At 42.8% G+C, this 24,780-nt stretch overlaps 1 protein-coding gene across 2 annotated transcripts in view; it reads left to right on the top strand.

The window, feature by feature from the left end:
- Positions 1-24,780, top strand: part of pdlim3b (PDZ and LIM domain 3b) — a 103,759-nt gene that overhangs the window by 65,909 nt on the left and 13,070 nt on the right. The window contains exon 4 of one of the 2 annotated variants that reach the window (XM_072595425.1): positions 17,531-17,601. In XM_072595425.1, the coding sequence (XP_072451526.1) occupies positions 17,531-17,601 (71 nt within the window). Of the gene's footprint in view, positions 1-16,840; positions 17,029-17,530; positions 17,602-24,780 lie in introns of both variants that reach the window. The other variant, XM_072595417.1, reaches the window with a different exon arrangement.

The raw sequence follows: 24,780 nt of genomic DNA, 5'->3' as shown, positions 1-24,780 counted from the left end.
ACATATCCCTGGCACCCTCCATTCTCACCTCTGAGAAAAAGGCATGGATGGGGCCCCAAAACTGGCAGCCAACCTCAGAGAATGTTAGCTTCTGCCTACCTTAACTTCCAGGCCCAGAATGCTATAGAACCAGCTGATTACTTCTAACAGTTTTCCAACTCTGTTTCTTTGATGTATTTGGTAAGCTCCCACATTCTGTAATTCCCTCCAAGTCTTTTTGAATCACAACTTCTCTCTCACCTCTTGACAAACCTTCCAAAAGACCAGCTTTTCAATGAATATCTCTCCTCAATATATTAGATTCCCTACAGTGTGTAAACAGGCCCTTTGGCCCAACATGTCCATACTGACCCTCTGAAAAGTAACCCACCCAGACCCATTTTCCTATGACTATTGCATCTAACACTATGGGCAATTTAGCATGGCCAATTCACCTGACCTGCACATCTTTGGACTGTGGGAGGAAACCCACATAGACACGGGGAGAATGTGCAAACTCCACACATACAGTCATCCAAGGCTGGAATCAAACCTGGGTCCCTGGTGCTGTGAGGCAGCAGGGCTAACCACTGAGTCACCATGCTGCCCATTTGTCATTTCCTCATACTCAAGTCATTTCCTTTATTCCCTTGCTGTCTATGCCCAGTGTGGCATGATGGGCTAGGAATTATGCCAAAAACACAAAAGATACAAAAAATATGTATTGAATTGAATTAAGTTTCTTGTAACATGTGCTCACATGAGTACAGTGAAAAGTTTACAAGTTGCCCCTCATGGCACCATCTTGAATGCGAAAGGTACCTAGGTAGGAATCTTGGGTACAAAGATAAAGAAAACTAAGTCAAAATGTTAAACAGTCCTTCTTACTAAAAAGTGAAAAAACAAAAAAAAAACACAGTTAACACAGGTCATGCTGGGCTCGGATTCCTCTTAAGGTCTGGAACCCTCCCCTACTCCAGGCTTGACCTCACCCGAGGCTGCTGCCTTGCACTACCTACTCCCATTGACCACCCTGAGCTGCCCACTCCCACTCACACGACTGGCCACTATGGGCTGCCCGATCCCACTCACATCACTGACCACTCTGGGCTGCCCATTCCCACTCACACCACTGACCACTCTGGGCTGCCCACTCCCACTCACACCACTGACCACTCTGGGCTGCCCACTCCCACTCACACCACTGACCACTCTGGGCTGCCCACTCCCACTCACACCACTGACTACTCTGGGCTGCCCATTCCCCCTCACACCACTGACCACTCTGGGATACCTGCTCCCACTCACACCACTGATCACTCTGGGCTGCCTGCTCCCACTCACACCACTGACCACTCCAGGCTACCCACCCCTGCTCTCACTGCCTTGCAGCCTGTTGCTGTTCCCACTGGTTGTGCTGGCTGCCTGATTCCATTCTCACTGCCTGCTGTCTCAGGTTGCCTGCTTCCACTGTTGCCGTTATGTTGAAAGCCTTGCAGATTCCAAACCTAAGAATTCCAGAGAGATTTAGAAAATAAATTACACTTATACACACAAGCAACAGACAAATTGTTAAGTGATAGATTTGCATGGAATTGACGAGTGGGCAAATATATCTTCTTGAAGTCTGCAAAACTTTTAAAGAAACATGTCTGTGATATTGGCCAAGGCATTCTCAGTTGTTGAAATAAGACCATAAGACCATAAGACATAGGAGTGGAAGTAAGACCATTCAGCCCATCGAGTCCACTCCACCATTCAATCATGGCTGATGGGCATTTCAACTCCACTTACCCACATTCTCCCCATAGCCTTTAATTCCTTGTGACATCAAGAATTTATCAATCTCTGCCTTGAAGATATTTAGTGTCCTGGCCTCACTGCACTCTGCGGCAATGAATTCCACAGGCCCACCACTCTCTGGCTGAAGAAATGTCTCCGCATTTCTGTTCTGAATTTACCCCCTCTAATTCTAAGGCTGTGTCAATATTAATGTTGCAATATTAATTATTCAGATCTTTCGCTCATAATCACAGCTAATTTAATTTGAATAAGCTAGTGCCAAAGGTTGGAAAATATGTAACAGTGGGATCCCTCAGTAAAAGTTGCTCTGATTTCAAAATAAGCAAAATGCAGCAGATGCTGAAAGACTGAAAGAAAAACAGAAAATGCTGGTAATAGTCAGCAAGTCAGACAGCATTCGTAGAGGGAGAAACAGAGTTTCTGGTCATAATACATCTTCAGAAAAACATCAGGTCCATGTTGGTCCTGCTAATAACATCTATAATGTCTACATTTGCCCCAGTGATAGCTTCCTTTGGAACATTTTAAGTTAACTCATCCCTCGCTTTTTGACTTTTGCTTTTCAACCACTTTGGAACTCAAATTCCACACCATTTGGAGAGGTGTGGTTAGAAGTTGGGTGCGCATTAAGACTCATGCAACACTGAGGAAGTTGCTGGAATTCAAGCTAAATTTACATTTCCAACAAAAGTTCCTGCTGTTACAATGGGTTCAGTAGAATAATGATTATCCGACTGGATTAGTCATTTAGAGGCTCAAAACCAAAAATGTGGAAACGCTGCAGGGTGATGCAATGGCTCAGTGGTTAGCACTGTTGCCTCACAGCACCAGAGGCCTGTGTTTGATTCTCATTCTCTGATAACTGTGTGTTCTCCCCATGTTTGTGAGGGCTTCCTTCGACAGTCCAACAAATACGTCAATCAGATCTCTCAGCCTTCTCATCTCTAAGGGGAAATAGTCCCAGCTTTTCAAATCTATCTTCATAAATGAAAATTCCTCATCCTGGAAACACTCACAAAGCTTTTCTGCTCTTTCTACAATACATTCATGTCCTTCCTAACATGCAGTCCAGAACTAGACTCAACAACCTTGTTGCTCTGTACCCCTATTAATAGAGTCTGTATACTTTCTAACTGCTCATTCAATCTGTTAGTTGACAACCCCCTGATGAAGGAGCAGCGCTCTGAAAGCTAGTGTGCTTCCAATTAAGCCTGTTGGACTATAACCTGGTATTGTGTGATTTTTAACATTTTGGGTGTAACCCTTCCTGCCGTGTACAATGATGTATATACATATTCAGCAGGAGAAAGTGAGGACTGCAGATGCTGGAGATCAGAGCTGAAAAATGTGTTGCTGGGAAAGCGCAGCAGGTCAGGCAGCATCCAAGGAGTGAGAATCGACGCTTCGGGCATAGTCTCTTCTTCAAGAATGAGGAGGGTGTGCCAAGCAGGCTAAGATAAAAGGTAGGGAGGAGGGACTTGGGGGAGGGGCGTTGGGAATGCGATAGGTGGAAGGAGGTTAAGGTGAGGGTGATAGGCCAGAGAGGGGGTGGGAGCGGAGAGGTCAGGAAGCAGATTGCAGGTCAAGAAGGCGGTGCTGAGTCCAAGGGTTGGTACTGAGAAAAGGTGGGGGAGGGGAAATGAGGAAGCTGGAGAAATATGCATTCATCCCTTGTGGTTGGAGGGTACCTAGGCGGAAGATGAGGCGCTCTTACTCCAGGCATCGTGTTGCCATGGTCTGGTGATGGAGGAGGCCAAGGACCTGCATGTCCTTGGCGGAGTGGGAGGGGGAGTTAAAGTGTTCAGCCATGGGGCGGTTGGGTTGGTTGGTGCGGGTGTCCCAGAGGTGTTCTCTGAAACGTTCCGCAAGTAGACGGCATATCTCCCCAATGTATAGGAGGCCACATCGGGTGCAGCAGTTGCAGTAAATGATGTGTGTGGAGGTGCAGGTGAGTTTGTGATGGATATGGAAGGATCCCTTGGGGCCTTGGAGGGAAGTGAAGGGGGAGGTGTGGGTGCAAGTTTTGCATTTCTTGCAGTTGCAGGGGAAGGTGCCAGGAGTGGAGGTTGGGTTAGTGGGAGGTGTGGACCTGACGAGGGAGTCGCGGAGGGAGTGGTCTTTCCGGAACGCTGATAGGGGAGGGGAGGGAAATATATCCTTGGTGGTGGGGTCTGTTTGGAAGTGGCGGAAATGACGAAGGATGATACAATGTATCTGGAGGTTTGTGTGGTGGTAGGTGAGGACCAGTGGGGTCCTGTCCTGATGGCAATTGGAGGGGCGGGGTTCAAGGGCAGAGGAGTGGGAAATGGAGGAGATGCGGTGGAGAGCATTGTCAAAAAAGTCTGAGGGGAAATTGCGGTCTTTGAAGAAGGAGGCCATCTGGGTTGTTCGGTATTAGAATTGGTCCTCCTGGGACCAGGTGCAGCGGAGGCGAAGGAATTGAGAATATGGGATGACGTTTTTACAGGGGGCAGGGTGGGAGGAGATGTAATCCAGGTAGCTGTGGGTGTCGGTCGGTTTATAGTAAATGTCCGTGTTGAGTCGGCCGCCCGAGATAGAAATGGAGAGGTCTAGAAAGGGGAGGTAGGAGTCTGAGACGGTCCAGGTAAAGTTGAGGTCGGGGTGGAAGGTGTTAGTAAAGTGGATGAACTGTTCAATCTCCTCGTGGGAGCACGGGGTAGCGCCGATACAGTCATCAATGTAGCAGAGGAAAAGGTGGGGGGTGGTGCCAGTGTAGCTGCGGAAGATGGACTGTTCCACATATCCGACGAAGAGGCAGGCATAGCTGGGGCCCATGCGGGTGCCCATGGCTACTCCTTTGGTTTGGAGGAAGTAGGAGGATTGGAAAGAGATTGGAATGAGGATCAGTTCAGTCAGTCGAAGGAGGGTGTCAATGGAACCCAACCCAACCTCCATTCCCGGCACCTTCCCCTGCAACCACAAGAAATGCAAAACTTGTGCCCACACCTCCTCCCTCACTTCCCTCCAAGGCCCCAAGGGATCCTTCCATATCCATCACAAACTCACCTGCACCTCCATACACATCATTTACTGCATCTGCTGCACCCGATGTGGCCTCCTATACATTGGGGAGACAGGCCGCCTACTTGTGGAACGTTTCAGGGAACACCTCTGGGACACCCGCACCAACCAACCCAACCGCCGCATGGCTGAACACTTTAACTCCCCCTCCCACTCCACCAAGGACATGCAGGTCCTTGGCCTCCTCCATCTCCAGACCATGGCAACACGACACCTGGAGTAAGAGCGCCTCATCTTCCGCCTAGGAATCCTCCAACCACAAGGGATGAATGCATATTTCTCCAGCTTCCTCATTTCCCCTCCCCCCACCTTTTCTCAGTACCAACGCTTGGACTCAGCACCACCTTCTTGACTTGCAATCTTCTTCCCGACCTCTCCGCCCCCACCCCCTCTCCGCCTCCACCTCCTCACCTTAACCTCCTTCCACCTATCGCATTCCCAATGCCCCTCCCCTAAGTCCCTCCTCCCTACCTTTTATCTTAGCTTGCTTGGCAAACCTTCCTCATTCCTGAAGAACAGCTTATGCCTGAAACGTCAATTCTCCTGCTTCTTGGATGCTGCCTGACCTGCTGCGCTTTTCCAGCAACACATTTTTCAGCTCTGATCTCCAGCATCTACAGTCCTCACTATCTCCTGAAAAACATCCTCCACCACCACCCTCTGTCTTCTACCTTTTTGCAACTTCTGTATCAAAATGGCTAGTTTTCCCTGTTTTCTGTGAGATCTAAACTTGCTCACCAGCGTCCCATGGGGAACCTTGTTGATCACATCTACCACTCTGCCCTCATCAATCCTCTTTGTTACTCCTTCAAAAATCTCAATCAAGTTTGTGAGACATGATTTCCTACACACAAAGCCACGTTGATGATCCCTAATCAGCCCTTGCCTTTCCAAATACATGTACATCCTGTCCCTCAGGATTCCCTCCAACAAGATGCCCACAACTTATTAGGCTCACCGGTCTATAGTTCCCTGGCTTGTCCTTACCACCCTTCTTAAACAGAGGCACCAATATTAGCCAACCTCCTGTCCTCCGGCACCTCACCTGTGACTATCGATGATACAAATATCTCAGCAAGATGCCCAGCAATCACTTCTCTAGCTTCCCACAGAGTTCTAAAGTACACCTGATCAGGTCCTGGGGATTGATCCATCTTCATGTGTTTCTAAACATCCAGCACTTCCTCCTCTGTAATATGGACATTTTTCAAAATGTCACCATCTATTTCCCTATATTCTATATCTTCCATGTCATTTTCCACAGTAAATACTGATTAAAAATACTCGTTTAGTATCTCCCCAATTTTCTGTGGCTCCACACAAGGCCGCCTTGCTGATCTCTGAGATGTTTAGATCAGAGTGGTGCTGGAAAAGCACAGCAGATCACGCAGCATCCAAGGAGCAGGAAAATCGACATTTCGGGCAAAAGCCCTAATCTCTCCCGAGTTACCCTTTTGTCCTTAATGTATTTGTAAAAACCCTTTGGATTCTCCTCAATTCTATTTGCCAAATCTATCTCATGTCCCCTTTGTGCCCTCCTGATTTCCCTCTTAAGTATACTCCTACTTCCTTTATACTCTTCTAAGGATTACTCGGTCTCTCCTGTCTATACCCGACATGTGCTTCCTTCTTTTTCTTAACCAAACCCTCAATTTCTTTAGTCATCCAGCATTCCCTATACCTACCAGCCTTCCCTTTCACCCTGACAGGAATATACTTTCTCTGGATTCTCATTATCTCATTTCTGAAGGCTTCCCATTTTCCAGCTGTCCCTTTACCTGCAAATATCTGCCCCAGTCAGCTTTTCAAAGTTTTTGCCTAATACCGTCAAAATTGGCGTTCCAATTGAAGTTCCAATTTAGAACTTCAACTTTTAAATCTGGTCTGTCCTTTTCCATCACTATTTTAAATCTAATAGAATTATGGTCGCTGGACCCAAAGTGCTCTCCCACTGATACCTCAGTCACCTGCCCTGCCTTATTTCCCAAGAGTAGGACAAGTTTTGTACCTTCTCTAGTTGGTACATCCACATACTGAATCAGAAAATCTTCTTGTACATACTTAACAAATTCCTCTCCATGTAAACCCTTAACATTATGGCAATCCCAGTCTATGTTTGGAAAGTTAAAATCCCCTACCATAACCACCCTATTATTCTTACAGGTAGCTGAGATCTCGTTACAAACTTGTTTCTCAATTTCCCTCTGACTATTAGGGGGTCTATAATACAATCCCAATAAGGTGTTAATCAATTTTTTATTTCTCAGTTCCACCCAAATAACTTCCCTGGATATATTTCCAGGAATATCCTCTCTCAGTACAGCTGGAATGCCATCCTTTATCAAAAACGCCACTCCCCCTCCTCTCTTGCCTCCCTTTCTATCCTTCCTGTAGCTTTTGTATCCTGGAACATTAAGCTGCCAGTCCTGCCCATCCCTCAGCCACGTTTCTGTAATTGCTATGATATCCCAGTCCCATGTTCCTAAACATGCCCTGAGTTCATCTGCCTTCCCTGTTAGACCCCTTGCACTGAAATAAATGCAGGTTAATTTGTTAGTCCTACCTTGTCCCTGCCTGCCCTGACTGTTTGAGTCGCTTCTGTTCTCAACTGTACCAGTCTCAGATTGATCTCTTTCCTCACTATCTCCCTGGGTCCCACCCACCCCCACTTACTAGTTTAAATCCTCCTGAACAGCTCTAGCAAATCTCCTTGCCAGTATATTAGTCCCTTCAAAATTAGATGCAATCCGTCCTTCTTATACAGGTCACTTTTACACCAAAAGAGATTCCAATGATCCAAAGAATGTGAATCCTTCTCCCATACCTTCAACCAGCTCCTCAGCCATGCATTCATCTGCTCGGTTAGGCCACTGTTGGAATATTGCATGCAATTCTGGTCTCCTTCCTATTGGAAAGATGTTGTGAAACTTGAAAGGGTTCAGAAAAGATTTACAAGGATGTTGCCAGGTTTGGAGGATCTGAGCTACAAGGAGAGGCTGAACAGGCTGGGGCTGTTTTCCCTGGAGCATTGGAGGCTGAGGGGTGACCTTATAGAGGTTTACAAAATTATGAGGAGCATGGGTAGGATAAATAGACAAAGTCTTTCCCCTGGGGTGGGGGAGTCCAGAACTAGAGGGCATAGGTTTAGGGTGAGAGGGGAAAGATATAAAAGAGACCTAAGGGGCAACTTTTTCACGCAGAAGGTGGTATGTGTATGGAATAAGCTGCCAGAGGATGTGGTGGAGGCTGGTACAATTGCAACATTTAAGAGGCATTTGGATGGGTATATGAATAGGAAAGGTTTGGAGGGACATGGGCCAGGTGCTGGCAGGTGGGACTAGATTGGGTTGGGATATCTGGTCGACATGGACGGGTTGGACCGAAGGGTCTGTTTCCATGCTGTACATCTCTATGACTCTATGACTCCTTGTCTTTCTTTTGCAATTCTCAGCCTAACACCAGGTCCTTAGCAATTATTTCCAAATACCAGTGGACTGCTGTGATGTTTTTACTATGGCAGACCCTGAATTGATTCTCTATCTCTATCCTGATGAAGGGCTTTTGCCCGAAACATTGATTCTCCTGCTCCTCCGATCCTGCTTGACCTGCTGTGCATTTCCAGCACCACACTCTCAACTCTAATCTCCACCATCTGCAGTCCTCACTTCCGCCTCTCTAACTCCTGTTCTCTCCCTTTAATACTATTAGCTTGTAGAAATCTATTAAGTTCTTCAGAGGCTTCTGTGGCAGGGAAGTACATAGGTTCACCAACCTCTGCATGAAGAAATTTCCCATCATCTCAGTCTGAGATGGCCCACCAGATATCCTGAAATTATGATCACTTTATCACGACTCCTCAGATAGCGAAACAGCATGCCTGCTTCCAGTCTGTACAGCCCTGTTAGAACCATATATATTTAAATGAGATGGCCTCTCATTTTTCTAAGCTCCAGTGAAATCAGGCCCAATCTTGTTTTGTGTTTGAAATAGTGTCATGTTTTTGTTAAGGAAACCCAAGGGGGGCTAATTGTAAGAATATTAAATCATTCTGTTGGAGGTTTGGCTAGTGGTGGAAATTTTAAATGAGAATTTTGTCAGAGAGTCATAGAGTCTCAGAGATGTACAGCATGGAAACAGACCCTTCGGTCCAACCCGTCCATGCCGACCAGATATCCCAACCCAATCTAGTCCCACCTGCCAGCACCCGGCCCTTATCTCTCCAAACCTTTCCGATTCATATACCCAACCAAATGCCTCTTAAATGTTGCAATTGTACCAGCCTCCACCACATCCTCTGGCAGCTCATTCCATACACATACCACCTTCTGCGTGAAAAAGTTGCCCCTTAGGTCTCTTTTATATCTTTCCCCTCTCACCCTAAACCTATGCCCTCTAGTTCTGGACTCCCCCACCCCAGGGGAAAGACATTGTCTATTTATCCTACCCATGCTCCTCATAATTTTGTAAACCTCTATAAGGTCACCCCTCAGCCTCCAATGCTCCAGGGAAAACAGCCCCAGCCTGTTCAGCCTCTCCTTGTAGCTCAGATCCTCCAAACCTGGCAACATCCTTGTAAATCTTTTCTGAACCCTTTCAAGTTTCACAACATCTTTCCAATAGGAAGGAGACCAGAATTGCATGCAATATTCCAACAGTGGCCTAACCAATGTACAGCTGCAACATGACCTCCCAACTCCTGTACTCAATACTGTGACCAATAAAGGAAAGCATACCAAACGCTTCTTCACTATCCTATCTACCTGCGACTCCACTTTTACCAATTTGCCTACAACCGAGGTCAGGCTCACCGGTCTATAGTTCCCTGGCTTGTCTTTACTGCCCTTGTTATACAGTGGCACCATGTTTGCCAACCTCTAGTCTTCCGGCACCTCACCTGTGACTATCGATGATACAAATATCTCAGCAAAGGCCCAGCAATCATTTCTCTAGCTTCCCACAGTGTTCTCGGGTACACCTGATCAGGTCCTAGGGATTTATCCACCTTTAACCGTTTCAAGACATCCAGCACTTCCTCCTCTGTAATCTGGACATTTTGCAAGATGTCACCATCTATTTCCCTACAGTCTATATCTTCCATATCCTTTTCCACAGTAAATACAAAATATTCATTTCGTATCTCCCCCCTTTTCTGTGGCTCCACACAAAGGCCACCTTGCTGATCTTTAAGGGGCCCTATTCTCTCGCTAGTTACCCTTTTGTCCTTAATATATTTGTAAAAACTCTTTGGATTCTCCTTAATTCTATTTGCCAAAGCTATCTCACTTTCAAGGAGGTATAAACCTGCACTCCAAGGTCTCTTTGTTCAGCAACACTCCCTAGGACCTTACCATTAAGGGTATGAGTCCTGCTAAGACTTGCTTCCCCAAAATGCAGCATCTCGCATTCATCTGAATTAAACTCCATCCGACACTTCTCAGCCCATTGGACCATCTGGACATGATCCTGTTGTAATCTGAGGTAACCCTATTCACTGTCCACTACACCTCCAATTTTGGTGTCATCTGCATACTTACTAACTGTACCTCTTATGCTCGCATCCAAATAATTTATGGAAATGACAAAATGTAGAGGGCCCAGCACCGATCCTTGTGACACTCCACTGGTCACAGGCCTCCAGTCTGAAAAACAACCCTCCACTACCACCCTGTCTTCTACCTTTGAGCCAGTTCTGTATCCAAATGGCTAGTTCTCCCTGTATTCCATGAGATCTAACCTTGCTAAGTAGTCTCCCATGGGAAACCTTGTCGAAGGCCTTACTGAAGTCCATATATATCACATCTACTGCTCTGCCCTCATCAATATTCTTTGTTACTTCTTCAAAAAACTCAATCATGTTTGTGAGTCATGATTTCCATGCACAAAGCCATGTTGACTATCCAGAATCAGTCCTTGCCCTTCCAAATACATGTACATCCTGTCGTCAGGATTCCCTCCAACAACCTGCCCACCACCGAGGTCAGGCTCACCGGTCTATTGTTCCCTGGCTTGTATTTACCGCCCTTCTTATACAGTGGCACCATGTTTGCCAACCTCCAGTCTTCCAGCACCTCACCTGTGACTATCGATGATACAAATATTTCAGCAAAGGCCCAGCAATCACTTCTCTAGCTTCCCACAGAGTTCTTGGGTACACCTGATCAGGTCCTGGGGATTTATCCACCTTGAACCGTTTCAAGACATCCAGCACTTCCTCCTCTGTAATCTGGACATTTTGCAAGATGTCACCATCTATTTCCCTACAGTCTATATCTTCCATATCCTTTTCCACAGTAAATACTGATGCAAAATATTCATTTCGTATCTCCCCCATTTTCTGTGGCTCCACACAAAGGCCGCCTTGCTGATCTTTGAGGGGCCCTATTCTCTCCCTAGTTACCCTTTTGTCCTTAATATATTTGTAAAAACTCTTTGGATTCTCCTTAATTCTATTTGCCAAAGCTATCTCATGTCCCTGTTTTGCCCTCCTGATTTCCCTCTTAAGTATACTCCTACTTTCTTAAAACTCTTCTAAGGATTCACTCGATCTATCCTGTCTGTACCTGACCTATGCTTCCTTCTCTTTCTTAACCAAACCTTCAATTTCTTTAGTCATCCAGCATTCCCCTTACCTACCAGCCTTCCCTTTCACCCTGACAGGAATATACTTTCTCTGGATTCTTGTTATCTCATTTCTGAAGGCTTCCCATTTTCCAGCCATCCCTTTACCTGCGAACATCTGCCTCCAATCAACTTTTGAAAGTTTTTGCCTAATACCATCAAAATTGGCCTTTCTCCAATTTAGAACTTCAACTTTTAGATCTGGTCTATCCTTTTCCATCACGATTTTAAAACAAATAGAATTATGGTCGCTAGCCCCTAAGTGCTCCCCCACTGACACCTCAGTCACCTGCCCTGCCTTATTTCCCAAGAATAGGTCAAGTTTTGCACCTTCTCTAGTAGGTACATCCACATTCTGAATCAGAAAATTGTCTTGTACACACTTAAGAAATTCCTCTCCATCTACACTTTTAACACTATGGCGGTCCCAGTCGATGTTTAGAAAGTTAAAATCCCCTCCCATAACTACCCTATTATTCTTACAGATAGCTGAGATCTCCTTACAAATTTGTTTCTCAATTTCCCTCTAACTATTAGGGGGTCTATGATACAATCCCAATTGTATTTCCCAATCCTTTTCTTATTTCTCAGCTCCACCCAAATAACTTCCCTGGATGTATTTCCGGGAATATCCTCACTTCGCACAGCTGTAATGCTATCCCTTATGAAAAATGCAACTCCCTCTCCTCTTTTGCCTCCCTTTCTATCCTTCCTGTAACATTTGTATCCTGGAACATTCAGCTGACAGTCCTGCCCATCCCTGAGCCATGTTTCCGTAATTGCTATGATATCCCAGTCCCATGTTCCTAAACATGCTCTGAGTTCATCTGCCTTCCCTGTTGGGCCCCTTGCATTGAAATAAATGCAGGTTAAATTATTAGCCGACACCTAGACCGCCATTCCTGTTGCTAGCGTATAGCACTCCTTCGCGGTATGAGGTGGTAGGTGTAGGAAATCTTTGGTGCTGTTACGGATTATTTGGTCCAGTTTTATTAGAGTTGCCTGCGATGCTTTAGATTAGATTAGATTAGATTAGATTACTTACAGTGTGGAAACAGGCCCTTCGGCCCAACAAGTCCACACCGACCCGCCGAAGCGTAACCCACCCATTCCTGTACATTTACCCCTTTACCTAACACTACGGGCAATTTAGCATGGCCAATTCACCTGACGTACACATCTTTGGACTGTGGGAGGAAACCGGAGCACTCGGAGGAAACCCACGCAGACACGGGGAGAATGTGCAAACTCCACACAGTCAGTTGCCTGAGTCAGGAATTGAACTCGGGTCTCTGGTGCTGTGAGGCAGCAGTGGTAACCACTGTGCCGCCGTGCCGCTTCTGTCAGGATCAGGTGGAAGTACAATCTGGGGACGACATGTATCTTTAGGATCTCCAGCCATTGTTGTGGTTGGAGAGGTGCTGCCTGTATTCCTCTAACCCAAGTGAAGCTGGAATTTTTTATCAGACAATTGAAGCATATCAAAAGCTTAAAGAACCAGTTCAGAACAGTTCATAAGCCATTGATAAAATCTTAAGATAGCTGATTGCCAAAATTGTGCTCCAACACCTGAAGGTTATATATATTTTGTAAATCAAACCTATGGTTCGAAGTCACTGGACAATTAATTACTTTTATTTCTGATGAAGGGCTTTTGCCCAAAACGTCGATTTCGAAGCTACTTGGATGCTGCCTGAACTGCTGTGCTCTTCCAGCACCACTAATCCAGAATCTGGTTTCTAGCATCTGCAGTCATTGTTTTTACCTAATTACTTTTCTGTGTCTTGAGTTTAAGAAAGTTGGCCATATCTGTTACAGGATTCCTGGCAGCTGTAGGTAATAAAATAAAAACACCACATAAGAACACAAGTAGGCAGAGAATGAAAAAGATTAACTGACGCATTAAGCCAACAATCTATACTGATTTATACCTGCCCAAATCACATGATTCATCAATCTCCTGAGGGAATGAGAATGAGCTAATGTAGTTAAAAAGGGAGATTGCATTTGCATTTAGACTAAAGCAAAAGCATTCACATGAAGCATCACAATGTGAGTTTGGTGTCAGCAACTGTCCTGTCTCTAGACTGAAGTGTAGTGAACCCCTTCCTCTCTGGAATCTCATTGATCTTCACACCCAGAAACAAATCAAGTTGGGACTTCATATTTACAATAAACTGGTATCAGCATCAGAAAACAAAATCTTCTTTACTCTACAATTTAGATCTATGCTGGAATGGGTCTCATCACTAATGCTGAAAAGGCTCATGTATCAAATTAATTTGGGTGGCCATATTTGGAATAAACCGGTTCCCAAGGGATCGAGAGTTACAGCGCAAACTATTCACAATTCATCACCAAATGCCCCTTCTCTGTGAGGTTATAAAGAAGATAAGTGTAGGAAGTGAAGATGTTTACATTGCCTCAGTAGGAATGACAAAGATGATTGATGTGGGCAGGGCAGTAGATGTTGTTGACATGGACTTTAGCAAGGCCTTTGACAAGGTTCCTCATGGTAGGCTGATACAAAGGCGAAGTGACATATGATCTTTGGTGAGCTGGTGATTAGATTAGATTACATTACAGTGTGGGAACAGCCCTTCGGCCCAACAAGTCCACACCGACCCGCCGAAGCGCAACCCACCCATACCCCTACCCCTACATTTACATTTACCCCTTACCTAACACTATGGGCAATTTAGCATGGCCAATTCACCTGGCCTGCACATCCTTGGACTGTGGGAGGAAACCAGAGCACCCGGAGGAAACCCACGCAGACACAGGGAGAACGTGCAAACTCCACACAGTCAGTCACCTGAGGCGGGAATTGAACCCGGGTCTCTGGCGCTGTGAGGCAGCAGTGCTAACCACTGTGCCACCATGCCGCCCACAATGAGATGGTGAGATGGATACAGATCTGACTTGGTCATAGAAGACAGAGAATAGCAATAGAAGAGTGTTTTTTTGACTGGACATCTGTGACCAGTGGTGTTCTGCCGGGCTCAGTGCTAGGGCCCCTGTTGTTTGTAACATATAAATGATTCTGAGGAGAACATAATTGACCTGACTAGTAAATTTGTGATGACACAAAAATTGGGGAACTGGGGATAGTGAGGAGGTACCAGAGGATACAGGAGGATATGGATAGGTTGGAGACTTGGAGGGAGAAATGTCAGATGGAGTTTAATCCAGGCAAATGTGCAGTGATGCATTTTGGAAGATCTAAAGCAGGAGGGAAGTATGCAGTAAATAGCAGAACCCTTAGTAGTAGCAACATACAGAGGGATTTAGATGCACAGGTCCACAGTTCCCTGAAAGTGGCAACACAAGTGGATAAGGTGGTCAAGAAAGCATATGGCATGCTTGGAGGCATAGAGTATAAATATTGGCAAGTCATGTTGCAGCTATGAAGAACTTTAGTTTGGCCACATTTTGGATATTTTGTGCAATTCTGGTCACCACACTACCAGAAAGATGTGGAGACTTTGGAGAGAGTACAGAGATGACTGACTAGGATGAAGCCTAGTTTGCAGGGTATTAGCTGTGAGGAGAGATTGAATAAATTTGGTTTGTTTTCATTTGAATGTGACAGGATGAGGGGCAACCTAATAGAAATTTACAAAATTGTGAGCGACATGGATTGAATGGATAGTCAAAGTCTTTTTCCCAGGGTAGAAATGTCAAATATTAGGTGACATAGGTTTAAGATAAAATGGGATTTTAAAAGAGATGTGAGAGGCAAGGTTTTTACACAGAGGGTGGTATAAACCTGGAATACACTGCCAGAGGAGATAGTGGAGGCCGATACAATAGCAATGTTTAAAAGGCATCTTAATAGATATATGAATAGGCAGGGAGTAGAGGGATATCGACTGCATAGAGGCAAAAGGTTTTCAATTTTGAAAGACGTCATGCATCAGCATAATGATGGCCTGAAGGGCCTGATCCTGTGCTGTTCTGTTCTTTGTGCTTTTATCACCAGTTGTATTAACTTATTCACTTATACCTTAGTTCCAGAAATTCCTGGCAATGCAGATCAATCCTCAAATTTAATGAATAATTTTAATGAGCTTATGGTACTCATGAAATTGACTGGGAAAGGAGTAGTATTGAGCTAGTATCTAGAAGTAAGGTACTGGACTGTCTTCTCAAAACAGTAAAGTACAATCAGTGAGAATTCCCACTGAATTTGTGCAATGTTCTGGCCTGACTCTGCATACAGTTCTGGTCAAAACGCATTCAAACACTGGGACTAGTTCAGAAGAGGCCCACAAGCCAGTTCCCGAATTACAGAAAAGCTTTGCATTTTCATCTTTTAAAGCAGCCTATTTGAAAGATTGCAGCATTGATATACACTATGAAGGGAAAATCTTTGGCTGCTCAGTTAACTGAATGATCCTTATCACCTTTACTAATCCAGCAGTCACTAATTAATCAAATTGCTAATTAATGAAAGTACAGGCATGCAATGAACATTGAACAGTTGGGATGGTATACTCAAAAAGTGTAGAAACAATTGCTGATGAGTAAAGTTCCTTTTATCATTTCCTCAAAATCCCATCTTAATGCTTCAAATAAAAACTGATGTCACTAACAACAATTATCCTGCGTTGAATTTGGGTTATTTTTGGCTTAGATCAGATTTAGCACATATAAGTTACTTTTAACATGAGCTATTTGTCATGGTATCCTTAGTTAGCTAATTATGGTTTGGAAACAGATACAGATACATTACCTTAATTCCAGCAACTTTCAAACCAAAGCTGAAAGAACTGCGAATGCAGTAAATCAGAAACAAAATAAGAAATTGCTGAAAAAGCTCAGCAGATTTGGCAGCATCTGTGGAGATAAATCAGAGTTAACCTTTGGGTTGAGTTGTAAGGAAGGGTCACTTGAAATGTTAACTCTGATTTCTCTCCACAGATGCTGCCAAAGCTGCTGAGCGTTTCCAGCAATTTCTGTTCTTGAACCTTGGAACCAAGGTTGATTTTAGTTCAGGTGGTTTGGGCTGCTGGGAGTAGAGGTCAAGCCAGGTCAGATGGGTCAAGGGTTACCTGAAGTGCAGGGAAGTGTGTGCTATGTGAAGTGGACAGCCAATAACTAGTTTAGAGCTTCCAGGGCCTAGCTGAATTGTCCAGGTAAGTTATTTTATTGAAGCTTTTACTCATTTTAAAACGCATGGAACACTCTTAAAAAAAAATCTGGTTTTTGGACAACGCTGTTTTTCATACAGCCAGGTTTAAAGTACTCCTCCTGTTGCATAATTAAAAGTTGAACATTGTTGAGGAGAATGAAGGAAAGTTATTTGTGGTAATCCAATGCATGATGTGGCTGCTGGTGCCTATGAGCTTCAGCATGAATTGTAGCCTTGAGTATTTTTGTGCCCTTTTGTATGCAGGAATTCAAATCTATTGGAGAGTCCCATAACAGAAAGGCCCAGCCATTTCTTGCTGCAGGAAACATTGATGGCAAAAGACAGGTAGTGAGTGCCACCTATAACACTCCAATTGGCCTATATTCTGCTGACAACATACAAGATGCCATCCAGGGACAACTGCATGGCGTGGCCATTGACCCACAGGAGAAGTGAGTATAGGGTTTGAGTTCTGCCAAGTCTCTGTCTTCAACTGGTCTGTCTTTGTTCTGTCCAGCTCTTGCTATTTGTACCTTCTGTGTATAACAAAGTGTATTCTCCAATAAGCATGCGCTTTGTGGATAAACCATTTCAGAAACAATGAAACATTTTCATATATAGAATGACAGTGGTGAATTAAATCAAGGAATAATAATTTACTACATTAAGTGTTCTGGTTGACAAAATCAAGCAATTCAAGGGTTTGAAAGTTTTTTTATGTCCTCTTTTTGACATGAAAATAAATAATAATGTTGCAGCAACAGGTAGGTTTGAGTTTGAAGTGAATAAAATGAGTAAAGGTCCTATTTTTATGATGGTTGAGAACATTATGAAAACCTTGAAATTATCTCTTTATTCAGAAGCTTAGAAGTTCAACATGATTTTGTCCAATTTCTATGAAGCGAGACTTTGTTTCAGGTAATTGTATTATCTTTAATCATTCTTCCATTACAGGAACTAGGCTACTTTGAACACAAGTTCAATGCCAGGCCAAAACCCTTCTCAGTAGTTTCCACACAAAGCAGGTTTTATGCTTTATCTTTGATAGACTGCATGCATTTCTGGCTTGATTTTTCTTTCTGACAAATGCAAAGGAAGTGCACATGGTTCAATATACAAACTGTTTAATTAAGACAGTTCAACAACCTTGCATGAAAATGGAGTTTCAAATTCTGACATTTACCTCATTGAGCATAACATACATAACAACTGCTTTTTCCAATGATATTCAAGTCATTTTGGTACCATTTGAATGTTATTCATTTACTTGTCCATTTATTACTTTTGTGCGCTGCATGTTTTCATGAAACTTAATAACAAAGTTCAGAAATTGATTCACAAAGCATTTGAGGTTTTCAAAGGAAAATGTACTTTAATCCCTTGATCTTCTCACATTAAAAATAAAGTGCACACTTGAATTAACTATTACATATTCATATGTATTGGATACAAAGTGTTGATTTATTGTTGTTTATAAGCTCTATAACAGCATGTTGTACAAAGCTTGGTTAATGCTTGAACCTGTGGTATCGCATGTCAAGTAGTTTGTGTTTTTGTTCAACAAGCCGCCTAAAGATGAAAAAAACCAAAAGTAAAACTCAGAGCCATGCCAAATTTCATTTGAACTGTTAAATTGCCTTGCTTTTTCTGATGCAGACCTATCTGCTATGTATTCACTACATTTGATGCAAGACTAATTTTAATTCATTACATAGCATGACTAGACTAAGGCTACGTAAATAGAAAGGGTTACAAATAAATCTCTTTACTTGGAGCCGCATATTTATCATTGTGGTAGCTTGTTAATAATATTTGACATTAATGCAATTACAGCTGACTTGTGTATAAACATCCTTGCATTGGCAATAGATCCATTTTCTGGAGACAATCCAAAAAGAAATGGTGCTGGATTTAACAGTAGCCCTCAGGAATTTTATCCAATCCTGCTGGACTTCATAAAGAACAATTGAAAGTTCTATGAGATAGAACTGTGTTTGAACATAACGTTATTTTATTGGCGATGATTCAAGATTTCATCCTAAAATTTCTCTCATATTAAATCTTAAGAATGATAAGCACCAATACATTATTAACATAACATTTAAAATTATATTCTTGGTCATGATATCTACAATCAAGGAACAATACAAATCTTTCTCAGTACGTCATAATCTATTAATGAAATATATGTATTCATAAACCTGATACACTCATACATTTCCTGTATTGAAAGATGCATTCATAAACCTGTTTCCTACTACTTAATTATTCAGTGTATTCATTAGCATGTACGATTAGTATGGTTCATGATAAAATTTTATCATTGCTGCAGACTCTTGCATTAATGCAGTATATCCATAAACTGACCATAACAACAATTTGTAATTATGTTTCTTTAACATTGAAAATGAACAAAGGCATTTTACTGAGGCATATTCAGACAAATATGCATAGTGAAACAAAAGAGAGGGTTTTAGGCAGGGTCATAATAATTGCAATATAAAGTTAATTTTTAAGTAGGAAAAACAGAAACTTTCAGCTATAAATTTCAGAGCAAAGGACCTGTATGGACTAATTATGCTACTGTATTATTGCAGGAAAATACTAAATGTCCTCCAATATTATTATAATAATACAATGTTATCCTAATGTTAAGATTAGTAGATCTCTGAGGTCCATGCAGTGCAATGGATTCCAGAAATGTAAGTCAATTTATCCACATATTGATCAGTATGTGCAGAGCCTCTGAGTGGCTGTGCACCTTAGAGGGAACATTAAACAGAGCAGATGTGTTCTGCAGAACTTGCCTAGCCAAGCCATTCCAGTATAACTACAACACTGGCATACACCTGACAATATGGAAAATTGCCCAAATGCATCCTATCTACAAAAAGCAAGAAAAATCCAACCTGGCCGATTGCCACCCCATCAGTTTAATCTCGATCATCAGTAAAGTGATGGAAGGTGTCATCAATAGTGCTATCCAGCAGCACCTGCTCAGCAATAACCTGCTCAGTGAAGCCCAGTTTGGGTTCTGCCAGGGCCACTCGGCTTCTGACCTCATTACAGCCTTGGTTCAAACATGGACAAAAGAGCTGAATTCCAGAGGTGAGATGAGAATGAAATCCTTTGACATCAGACTTGCATTTGACTTAGTGGGGCAACAAGAAGTCATAGCAAAACAGTAGTCAATGAGAATCGGGGGAAAACTCTCCACTGGTTGAAGTCATACCTGGCAAAATGAGAATGGTTGTACTTGTCGGAAGTAAGTAATCTCAGTTCCAGGACATCTCTGTAGGCGTTTCATGGATTTGCAACCTAGGCCCAACCATCTTCAGCTGCTTCATCAAAGACCTTCCCTCCATCATAAAGTCAGAAATGGAGGTGTTAACCGATGTTCACAATGTTCAGCACCATTCATGACTTCTCGGACGCTGAAGCAGTCTATGTCAGAATGTAGCAAGATCTGGACAATATACATGTTTGGGCTGACTTTAGAATTAGAAGTAGAATTTCTAGAATTGCTGTTTTACATCAGAATTCGAACTGGGGTAATTGCTACATGCACTCAAGTACAGGGGTGCATGAGTACAGTGAAAAGTGTACAAAGTTGCCACTTCCGGTGCCACCTGAAATAGGAACATGCCTAGGTAAAACACGTAAGGTAAATTAGAAAAATAAAGAAATAAAGTAAAAGTTTAGCAGTACAGTCCTTCTAAAGCAGGGAGTCTGTACTGAGCTTCACCCCGAAGCTGGGGGTCCACACTGGGGTTCACCCCGAGGCTGGGGGTCTGCACTGAGCTTCAGCTCGAGGCTGGGGGTCCACACTGGGATTCACCTCGAGGCTGGGAGTCCACACCGAGCTTCACCTTGAGGCTGGGGGTCCGCACTGGGATTCACCCCGAGGCTGGGGGTCTGCATTGGGATTCACCCCGAGGCTGGGAGTCCACACTGGGATTCACCTTGAGGCTGGGCGTCCACACCGAGCTTCACCTCGAGGCTGGGAATCAGCACTGGGATTCATCCCGAGGCCGGGAGTCCACATTGGGATTCACCTCGAGGCTGGGAGTCCACACTGGGATTCACCTCGAGGCTGGGAGTTCCTCGGGTCCACACTGAACTCTCCACCACTGATGCTGCCCAAGGAATGGAGGTTAGGAGACAGAAAGAAAATAAAGAAAGAAAAGAAAACATGGAAAGAGGAAAAAGAAGAAAAGAAATGGATGGAGTGGATTATCTCCAGTTTAAGAGCCCTACTCCTTCACCATCTTAGTCTTGACTAAGTAACATTCGCGCACGGACATTACCGGAAATGACCATTTACAGCAGGAAGGAATCGAACCATTGCTCCTTGAATGTGAATGGCATCGCCATGAATAAATCCCCTCCTAGCAACATCCTGTTTGTTACCATTGACCAGAAACTCAACTGCATTGGTCAAGTAAGTACAGTGGCTACAAAAATAGATCAGAGGCTAGGAATCCTTGTAGCAAGTAACTCACCTCCTGACTTCTCAAAGATTGTCTACCATCTTCAAGACACAACTCAGGAGTGTAATAGAATACTCTCCATTTGTCTGAATGAGTGCAGCTCTAGCAACAGTCAAGAAGATTGACACTATCCAGGACAAAGCAAGCCATTTGATCGTTACCACATCCACAAAAATCCACTTCCTCAGCCACTGATGTTCAATAGCAGTGCACCATCTACAAGATGCACTGCAGAAATTCATCAAAGCTTCTTACTTTCCACCCATACAAACAGTACCATCTGGGAGGACATGGGTAGCAGTTACGTGAACACCACCATCTACGAGATTCCCCCCAAGCCATTTACCATCTTGATTTGGAATTATAGAGCTGTTCCTTCAGTGCCGCTGGGTCAAAATCCTGGAAACCCCTTCCTTGTGGGCCTATCTAAACCAAATGAACTGCACCAGTTCAAAAAGGTAGCTCAGTATAACCTTCTCAAGGGAAATTAGGAATGGCCAATAAATGCTAACCCCAGTCATTGATTCCTACTTTCCATGAATGAATAAAAATGTATGAAGATAAATTAAAAACCTGTGATTACATTAATATTGTACTTATAAAATGTCTGAAAAATTATATAGTGCCTTTGTAAGCCTACATCAACAACAATACATGTAGAAAGTTATTGCGCCAATATAGAACACTAACCTACTGTACAAATTAAACAGTACATCTAAATACTTACATACAACCATAAATTTGCTACAGCACTAATTATACAGTATATTCATTAACGTTCTGTAAATTAAATAGTGCCTTCATTAACTTGCTATTGCGTTAATTGCATTATATGCTCATTCATTTACTGTAAATTAAACGCACAGTGCACTCATTGACTTATCACCTTACTAACATAATTGGAAAACGTATTATACAAATGTTATTAAATATTAACTTGAAATAATTAAAAAGATAAGCATTTTAAAAATCTTTCATTTTACAAGCTTTCAAAAATGCTTAGTGACTCAATAAAACTCTAGATTTCCTTACACATTGAATCAACATATTTTCCCCACAAATAGGATAAACAGTAATTGCTTAAATCATTACGATAGAAACCTTGGAAAACATGACTATTTTTCTATAACCTACGCACCTTTGGAAATCACTAAGTAAAATCTATGCATGTAGGACAGCAATATGTTTTACATTGAATCCTTAAGCTGCTGCACTGAAATGTAGTTGATAAGAAAAATGGATTATTGCATTGCGTACAATCCTATCTTAATTGCTGAAGAAATATTATTGGACTCTAATAATGTTTGAACATTTGCTATACTGTTTCAGAGGTCTTAATTGTCTGGAAATGTCACGGTTTTGTTGTAGAGGAGACAATTGCACAATTTAACGAAAGCCTAATCTTTAAAGCTCCATTATTTCATTTCCACTGTTCAAAATTAATCTACTTCAAAACTAAACATTTCACTTAGCAGGAGGAGTTTAGAACTGGCTGTGCCAACTGGATGTTATTGGGTTGTCATCATCAGGTGCATTCCATTGAATGGTTTGTTTAGTTAAAAGTTTTCCCCAATTATGAGAGACAGGGATTCTGTAAATTCAATTTTTTGTGATTCTACAATATGCAACTTTATGAGACCATTGCAATTCTGCAGTTTGATGCTACATATTAAAATAATGCATTTGATCATCATAGGAACAATTGTTGGCCATTTGGTCCATCACGTTCATCCCACTATTTAATGATATTATAGCTGATCTGATAACTCTCGACTACATTTTTTTGCTTTATTCCCTTAACCTTTGATTCTCTTACTCATTAAAAATCTGTCTATTTCAGTCTTGAACATGTTGAATGACCCAAGTTCTACAGCACTTTATGGTAACAAATTTTACGGATTGACTACCCTTTGAGAGATGAAATTCCTCCTCTTCTCTGCCTCACATTAGTGCTCTTTAATCTAACATGATGTCCTTTTGTCCTAGACTCTCCTATAAGGGAAAACAACCTTTCTGCTTCAACCCTGAGTATAAGCCCAACTACCCATTCCTTCTTCATAAGAAAATCCTTCCAAACCCAGAATCGTGAGCCTTTTCTGGATTGCCTTCAATGCCAATGTATCTTACATTAGATGAGGAGGTCAAAGCTATTCACAGTATTCCAGATGTGCTCTGACAAGTGCCTTGTATAATTTTAGTAAGACCCCCTTTTGTTATGCACCATGGTCTTTGCAAGAAAGGCTGACAGTTCATTTGCCGTTCTTAATACTTGCTGAACTTGTATGCTTGGTTTTGTGATTCTTACATGAGGGCTCCCAAATACTTCTCTGCTGCAGCCTTTTGCAGTCTTTCTGCATTTAAATAATATTCAGCTGTTTTATTTTTTTCTCCCAAAATGTGTAACCTCATATTTTTTCCACATTATGTTCCATCCGTCATTCACTTGATCTGTGTATATCACTTCTACTTCTATAATTCACTTCCATCATCTAAGTCATGGACATATATTGTAAATAATTGCGGCCCCAGCACTGATCCCTGTAGCACAGCACTTGTAATAGATTGACATCCTGATAATGTTCCCCAATCACAAGTCTCAGTCTTCTATTAGTTACCAATCCTCAATCCATGCTAATGTACTAACCTGACATCATGTGCTCTTCCATTATTAAGTACTTTAATGTGTGGTACCTTAACAAAGCCTTTTAGAATTCCAAGTATATCACCTCTATTGGCTCCCTTTTATCTGTCCTGCTTAGTTTCTCCTCAAAGAATTCGAACTCAGAGAGATCTTTTGGGTGGAAGAGTGAAGAATTTTAACTCCAAAAAAGGCAGATTTCAATCCGGTGAGGTGGTGAAATATTAAGATTTTGAATCCTGGCCTGATCCACTTCCAACCCGCCCACTTCTGATTTTACCAGATGTAGTCAGAACTGGACAGGAAACAAATCTCCCCCAGAGTGTGGGATGGAACACTTTATAATGAGGCAAAGTGCTTCATGTTTACTCAGATTTTGAAACATAGCTTGGGACTTGGGACGACTGGCAGCTGATTAAAGATGAGGGGCTTGCTGGATCAGGAGGTAAGTCCCTTTCCACTCACCTGTTGGATTCAGCCAGTCCCCAGAGTTCAGACAACCCAATCCCGAAAACTGTTCCAGTCTTTCTCCACTATGTTTGCAGTTCCACCACCTCACCCCGAAGAGATTTCAGATGTTCTCTGCTAAAGTGTTGATCCCGATCACCCAGGATCTCCTAGTTCCTTCCCATTTCTCAGGCTTCTGATCTTCCCTCTTTGCAGGAATTCCCCATCCACTTCCACCGCCTTGTTGGCTGGGACAATGCATGCTGACAATCAATTCCAGATCCATCGCCATGGATTAGCTCTCCCATTTCTTGAATTTGGCCACCATCCCACACCCAGCTGCGTGCTGCAGTCTCAACCAGGCTGCCTCCTACCAAATAGATTTGAGGCACAGAATCTATCAGGGCCTCACACATACGTTGAAACTGTGGAGTTAAAACATTAAGGGAAGCTCAGATTTCCTGCATCTAGAGAATCAAGGAAGTTAACAATCCCTCTCCCCCTTAGCTATCTAAAATAATCACACATGTGTCTGTGTATATTAAAGCAAGAACTGTGTAACAGTCTATTTTGGTATATTTTAAGTAACCTGTTGAAAGATCAACATGTGGTTTTAAATTCACACTTGG

The sequence above is a fragment of the Chiloscyllium punctatum genome, chromosome 2 (assembly GCF_047496795.1).
Source record: "Chiloscyllium punctatum isolate Juve2018m chromosome 2, sChiPun1.3, whole genome shotgun sequence".
Classification (NCBI taxonomy): domain Eukaryota; kingdom Metazoa; phylum Chordata; class Chondrichthyes; order Orectolobiformes; family Hemiscylliidae; genus Chiloscyllium; species Chiloscyllium punctatum.
Note: the sequence above shows the minus strand (reverse complement) of the source record. Positions and strands in the feature narration are given on the sequence as shown.